Here is a 7,536-nt window from a genome sequence, read left to right as displayed (position 1 = left end):
TGACGTGAGAGTCCTTCAGAGAGGCCCCGCCTCCAGGCTGAACCGATGCCCGTCAGAAAGGCCCCATCCCCAGGCTTGAGTTTTTCAACGAGGCCCCGCCTCCAGTCCTGATTGACGCGAGAGTCCTTCAGAGAGATCCCTCCTCCAAGCTTAATTAACAGGGGCCTGACAGAGAAGCCCCGCCTCCAGGCTTGATTGATGGGTCCTTCAGAGACTTCCCGCTTCAAGGCTTAAGTAACCTGGGCCCGCCAGGGAGGCCCCGCCTCCAGGCCTGATTGACGAGAAAGGCCCCGCCTCTAGGCTAAAGTAACCTGGGCCCGTCAGAGAGGCCCCGCCTCCAGGCCTGATTGACGTGGCGCCGCCAGAGAGGCCCCGCCCCGTTGTTTACCGGGCCTGAGGAGAAGAAGAGGCGTCGTCGGCGTCGGGAGGAGAGGGCTGGGGCTGGCGCTGCCTCCTCCTCCTCTTCGTCGTCCTCTCCCTGCCCGCCTCCATGTTGTGTCCTGACGGGGCTGAGGCAACGGCGCCCTTTTCGTCGCCGCCAGAGGGGCCGAGAGGAGAGGGCGGGGCGGGCGGGCGGCGGAGGCGGCGGCGGAAGCAGCGGCCTCAAGAGCGCGGCGGGCCCTGAGGGGAGGACGGGCAGGCCTGGCCTGGCGGGCGCGCTGCTCTGAGGGGGAAGAGCACCCCACCGCACGCCACCTTATTGGCCTCTTGAAGGGGTTCAGAGAGAGACCTTTGGGATGAGACCCCCCTCGGCGACCTATTTGGGGGGAAATGGTTCCTGGGGGCGCTTTGGTTAGGATCTTTGGGAGGGAATGAACCGAAGAGTTGGAAGCGATGAGGGGCCATTGGGTTAGATCCCTTGCGGAGAGGCAAAGCAAGGAATGACGCGAAGACTCCTTTTTGGTTGCTTGGTTTGTTTTGCTTTCCTTCCTCTCTAATACCTAATTTTGAGAGGAAAGCTCAGCTCAGGGCAGCCTGATGGCATCGAATTAGAGCAGATTGAGGGGCCTGTGGGGGTCTTGACACCTATATTGCATTTCTATGTCGTGCCTGGCGCAGGGATTTGGACTGGCATTTGGGTTGACTTCTTCGCCTTGCATTTTGGTGGACGAGCTCTTTTGGATGTTTTAAGAACGAAACCACAGAAGAAGAGACTTGTACGCCTGCTGCCTTCTATTACTTTTTTCCCCTTCTTTCTTTTTCTGGCTGGGCTTCAATCCTGGAGGAGTGTTTCCCTCTTATTTTTCTCTCTCAATATAAAATAAATCCGCCTATTGATTTCCTCAAAGGAAAACAGATAACAATAATAATACATTTTTTTAAAAAAAAGAAGCAGCGCAGAAACAGACACCAAACCTGCCTCCAGGAGAGAAATAGCCAGGTGAAAACGCACTCAGTTTCCATGGACAACCCGTCCATTATCACCCAGGTGACTAACCCCAAAGAGGAAGAAATCCTGTCATGCTCTCAGGATAAAGGTGAGAAACTCTGCTGCTTGGATCATGCTGTTGTAATGGTTGGCTACAGGTATTATGGCATCCTGTAGAGCTGCTATAATATTCCTTTCAACAGCCTGCATGCCTGTTTTTTTTTCTAGGCTGAAGTTGTTTGATTGTGTAACATTCTTCTGCTTACAGTTTTGTTGAACCTGAGTCCAGCTGTCAATTAAAACATGCAAAGTGCTGTTGTACCTCTGCCTACATTTGTCTGGCGTCCGATTTGTGTTGAGCGCAACTCCCGTACCCTTGTTTTGTTTTTCCTTTGGTGGCTTGAACTTGGGTTGGATCCAAGCCCTAGGAAGGCAGACCTTTATTGAACTTACTAGGTGATTTTTGAAATGTTGGCATTTGAGAACTGTTCTCTGCTCTTGGGGGGGGGGGGGGGTTGGGGGGACATTAGAAAAGAGATTGGTGTAAACATCCTTTCCAAAATGGGGATTAAAACATTTGATCCGGAGACATTTTTTTAAAGGTACTTGAATCCATCCTTGAGAAATGGTAGATTCTTAATGTCAAGAAATGGCAAGCCTACACCGTTACTGTAGACATGTAGGTCTGGTTGTAAAGTTTTTAATCCCAAAATGGGCACAACATGCCTTGGAGGTATCTCTCCCCTTCAGAAACCAGGGCAGACAGTTGCTCTTGTTTCATCCTTCAGTGTTAGAAGAAAGGCTCAAGCCATGTCCAAAGTTGACAGATCAAAACACTGAAATGAAGATAGATCTTAGACCTGTGAAATGTGAAAGGGGCCACTGATTGTGCTCTACGGATATGTGATGTTTTGAAATAATGGACTTTCCATGCAAATAAGGGACAAGGAATAAATCTGGTGGCGGGAATGTTGCCAAAGAGTAAAGGTTGTTGATGTAGATTTATTTTGTCCAGCATCAAGAATGGTGCTTTATTCAAGGGATCTATAGTATGCCTTATCCACTCCAGATCTCTGCTTGCTTGATTTGGAATCAGTTGTGTTAATAGACAGTATTTTAGATGATGTTGACTGGAAGACAGGTTCGTGTGGACTACGCAGTTAGGGTTTTTCTTCTGTTCTCTGCTCTTTAATACTGTGATTTTCCTTCTTCCATTTAGGTGTCATTTGTGTTAATAACATTAATGAAAAATACAATAAAATAGTAATTTAAAAATAAACAGGATTATTGTTCTGAAAAGGCTCTCAGGCTGCCAATTTCTTACCAAGCCTTAATGTAAAATGCATTTCTTCCTTGTTGGCTTCAGCTCTTTTCATTTCCCTCCATAGCAAGGAGCCTTTGCTCCTGCTCAGGCTCTTATAATGTTAAGGAGTCCTCATAATGGAAGGTTTTAAGGCTGTGTTTTAATTGATTATTTTTAAAAGAAAATATATAAGGTTTGTTATTTTGACATAAACCTATGTCTATAGCATAGAGTCTATGATTGATACAAAGTGGAAGAAGATAGTGTGAATACTAGAAAAAGATCTCAAAACTTAGTGGCTATTTTTTTTACTAATATTGTATGAAATATAAATATGATTTTGCTTATTTTGAAGGTATACTGTTGTGGTATGGGTGAAGCCCGTGTAAACTAGGCAGATACTACGCATTTCATTTGTCTTTGACCATGGCTAAAAGAGGGCAGGACCCTGGAACACAAACCTATGTTCGCCTCTATGTTGATAGTTACTTTTTAACTAACCTGAAACACAATTAATGCCAAATACAATTTCCTGTTGACGAGTGCTTTAAGTTGCTTATCGGGTAATATGTTACCTGTGGTGAAAGATGGAAGGAAAAACATATATGAGTAGAAAAACTGTTGGTGGTAATTAAGTGAACCTGTTGGTCTCTTCTGCTCCCTTACCATGGTTTTAGCTTCCAAGATGATGACACTGGTTCTAAGGCAGAGGTGGATTGCATGTCACCCACCAGGCCTGTTGCCCCTGAGGCCCCATTGAGAGCTTTTGGTAGCCCGCTGGAAGCCTCAAGATCCTTAGGCCTTGTTCTAGTTTCCCAAATACTTTAAATAATAGTGTATATATGGAGCCCTGTGTAGTGTGAAATGAGGTAGCTGTAGTCTTTCAGGACCTTTATATCTGCCCATTCCTACTCTAAGACAATTTGCTCTGATTTCTCCTTGCTGGTGTTGTGTGGCAGCAGTTCTATAAATCTGCTAAAATGTTATTTATATTGAAACCTGTTTTTCAACCTCCTTTGATGGGGACACATGTTAAACCTGAGGGATGAGGCAATGTTGCACACAACTATGTGGGGGGACTTTTTAACTTTGTGGGAACATCTGACTTCAAATCATACTCAAAATAGCTTACTATGGTCAGTATATAGTAATATAGAGCTAGTTGTGCCTTGGCACTAATCCAATAGGATTGCCTTATGCTGTGCCATTGGTTTGTCCTAGTAATAAAGCCTAAACTTGTATTTGTCTGGGTCCGGCCCTTTCAGATACAATCCTATTCATGCATACTCAAAGTTCCATTGTCTTCAGTGGGGCTTACACAAAATGTGGACAAGTGGTAAAGTTTTGGAGCAAGGAAATAGAGCAGACATTTACTAAATGTGTTTCCTGTTACAGTGGTCAGGCACTTGTTTGAATAACTGGTGCGCTACCAAAATGGCCAGTCCTATTTTCTCTAGTTTGTGCTATAGTGGAAATTTTCCAGAACTCAGGGTAACTATGGGATCAGTATTTTGGCTCTTCCTTGTTCCAGCCTAGAGAGGATGTTAGTGTCTTTTCTTATCACCTTCATTATGATGTGGTGAAGTGTGGAATCCATTAATAGTGGATACTAGAAGATAAAGTGTTGGCACATTTGTTTGCTATACAAAAATGTTGTGGTTCTCTGGTGAATGAGGTACCAGCAGCAACATAGAATCAGAGTTGGAAGAGATCTCATGGACCATCCAGTCCTATCCCCTGCCAAGAAGCAGAAAATTGCATTCAAAGCATCCCTCCCCTGACAGATGGCCATCCAGCCTCTACTTAAAGGCCTCCAAAGAAGGAGCCTTCACCACATATAATCTCTTTCAGAATTCTAATTTGGCCTGAAGAAGAGAAGAGACTTTTTTCCTGTCTTGCATTTAGAGTGGAAATGAGATAATACCCTGTGTCTTTATTTAAAATTGTACCACAAACATTATTGATATCTACCTCAGATAACAGTTGGATAGTAGACCACAAACTCAAGCTTGTAGACCACTAAATATCACACATGTTTTATTCTCATATGATCCTGGATTTGACTAGATGCACCTTGTAAGGAAATTGTCACTTTACTACTTTCAAAACTTCTGTTGTATTTACACCTGACTGAGTCTCTAGAAAAGCTTTGAGTACCATTATAGCCTCACAGTAGTTATAATAGAGTGAGAAAGCGAAGCTTACTCGAGATTGGCCAACCAATAAACTTTAGTACTGAACAGGGATTTGAACTTGAATTTCCCTGTTCTAACTCCAGCACTCAATCCCAACCTGCCCCATACCAGTGATCTCTACGTGTTTGTCTGCAACTTCTATCATCCTCATTCAGCATGGCTTGGGGTTATTTAAGTTGTTCAGAGGATAGGAGATTGGGAAATGCTGCTGTAGTCACAGGAGAATCTAAACGGTTCCGGCCCAGCTTACTTATCCTAACGTGTCTCCCGCTATGACCTACCACGTAATTTAAGATCTTCAGGGGAGGCCCTGCTCTTGGTCCCACCAGCCTCACTGGTGCGGCTGGTGGGGATGAGAGACAGGGCCTTCTCAATGGTGGCTCCCTGGCTGTGAAACTCCCTCCCTAGTAACATCTGACAGGCTCCATCCCTTTTGAGTTTTAGACAGAAAGTGAAGACCTGGCTATGCGAGCAAGCGTTCAAAGAATAAGTTTTGTTGGCTTTGACTCGGTACAAGGTTTTGTGGATGAAGTATTTTGTATTGTTTTAAATCTGTACTTAACTGCTTATGTTTTATTCTTTTGTATTGTTGTGTATTGGCATCAAATTCTGCCAGTTTTGTAAGCCGCCCTGAGTCCCTTTTGCACATGTTAATAATGTGATATTTTTATGCTACATGATTGGCATGAACAGGTCTTGAAAGAATGCACACTTATCTAAAAACTGAAACAACTGAATACTGTATATTTAAGGTTTCAGTTTTCTTTATGTGAAGGTTTTGTGTTTAAATGATCCAGTTATACACTGGTTTAATACCAGTGTAACTTAGTTTAAAAGTCTTTGACAAAGAAACTTCATTTTACAAAATCTTTTCATGTCCACCCAACCTCAATTTTCTTCCTAGTCCTCTGTCTAGCTGGATGTTTTTAGTACCATTATAGAATCATAGAATAGTAGAGTTGGAAGAGACCTCATGGGCCATCCAGTCCAACCCCCCCGCTAAGAAGCAGGACATCGCATTCAAAGCACCCCCAACATATGGCCATCCAGCCCTTGCTTAAAAGCCTCCAAAGAAGGAGCCTCCACCACAGCCCGGGGGAGAGAGTTCCACTGCCGAACAGCCCTTCTCACAGTGAGGAAGTTCTTCCTGATGTTCAGGTGGAATCTCCTTTCCTGTAGTTTGAAGCCATTGTTCCGTGTCCTAGTCTGCAGGGCAGCAGAAAACAAGCTTGCTCCCTCCTCACATCCCCCTCACATATTTGTACATGGCTATCATGTCTCCTCTCAGCCTTCTCTTCTGCAGGCTAAAAATGCCCAGCTCTTTAAGCCGCTCCTCATAGGGCTTGTTCTCCAGACCCTTAATCATTTTACTCGCCCTCTTCTGGATGCTTTCCAGCTTGTCAACATCTCCCTTCAACTGCGGTGCCCAAAATTGGACACAGTATTCCAGGTGTGGTCTGACCAAGGCAGAATAGAGGGGGAGCATGACTTCCCTGGATCGAGTCGCTATACCCCTATTGATGCAGACCAGAATCCCGTTGGCTTTTTTTAGCTGCCGCATCACATTGCTGGCTCATGTTTAACTTGTTGTCCACGAGGACTCCAAGGTCTTTTTCGCACACACTGCTGTCAAGCCAGGCGTCCCCCATTCTGTATCTTTGCATTCCATTTTTTCTGCCGAAGTGAAGTATCTTGCATTTGTCCCTGTTGAACTTCATTTTATTAGTTTCGACCCATCTCTCTAGTCTGTCAAGATTGTTTTGACATTGGATGTATTGTGAAGGAGGATTAGAGAAACAAAGCCATTTCGTTTCTGGTTGCAGCAGTGTGTTTGCATTGATCAATGTAATAAAATATGGAGCTGGGTAATAATGTGACTCTGCTCTAGGGTATCCTACTGTAGCTGTGTGTGGTGGCCTAAACAATTAAGGTAAACAGCAACTGTCCACAGAAAACTTTATGGAACATGTTGAACACCAAAACAAAAGAAAGAGGGAAAACAGTTAAGCATGCCCAACCAACTGTTGTCTTCATGTTAAAGATCCATAAGCTTAGCAACCAAAATGGAAATCACAGGAAAAGGGAGCTAATGAGGAAAAAATATAATTTCTGGGTGCGTTTTGGAAGAAGCTGGTCTCAAGGATGTAAAATGTTTTTCTTTACTTACGCAAGACATACCCAACATGGTTGTTACCTTTGACACATGCATATTGTTAATTTTAGGTGCAAATTTTGCTGACATATAATGAACTACTCTTTTATTATTATTTGTGGTGTAGGACCCTGCCTCTTATTTATTTCATGTTATGTATGCCTCTAGCACCAAGTTTTTTTTTATTTAAAAAGTAATGCACAGGAACACATCTGCTTTATTCAGTGAGATACATTTAGAATCAGTTAGAAAATACCATAAGGACCATCTAGTCCAGGGGTCCTCAAACTTTTTAAGCCGAGGGCCGGTCCACAATCCTTCAGACTGTTGAGGGGCCGGATTTTCATTTAAAAAAAAAAATAATACAAATAAATTCCGATGTACACTGCACATGTCTTATTTGTAGTGCAAAAACAACAACAACAACAATGAAAGAACAATACAATATTTAAAAATAAAAGTAATTTTAACCAACATACATTTATCAGGATTTCAATGGGAAGTGTGCTCCTGCTTC

At 43.5% G+C, this 7,536-nt stretch overlaps 1 protein-coding gene across 4 annotated transcripts in view; it reads left to right on the top strand.

Moving 5' to 3' along the window:
• The first annotated feature begins 383 nt into the window (after nucleotides 1-383).
• ctdspl (CTD small phosphatase like) overlaps nucleotides 384-7,536 on the top strand; it is a 63,895-nt gene continuing 56,742 nt past the window's right edge. The window contains exon 1 of one of the 4 annotated variants that reach the window (XM_062957362.1): nucleotides 384-1,478. In XM_062957362.1, the coding sequence (XP_062813432.1) occupies nucleotides 1,403-1,478 (76 nt within the window). In that variant the 5' untranslated portion in view covers nucleotides 384-1,402. The remainder of the gene's footprint in view (nucleotides 1,479-7,536) is intronic. The other 3 variants (XM_062957361.1, XM_062957365.1, XM_062957363.1) reach the window with 3 other exon arrangements.

Source organism: Anolis carolinensis, chromosome 6 (assembly GCF_035594765.1).
Source record: "Anolis carolinensis isolate JA03-04 chromosome 6, rAnoCar3.1.pri, whole genome shotgun sequence".
Classification (NCBI taxonomy): domain Eukaryota; kingdom Metazoa; phylum Chordata; class Lepidosauria; order Squamata; family Dactyloidae; genus Anolis; species Anolis carolinensis.
Note: the sequence above shows the minus strand (reverse complement) of the source record. Positions and strands in the feature narration are given on the sequence as shown.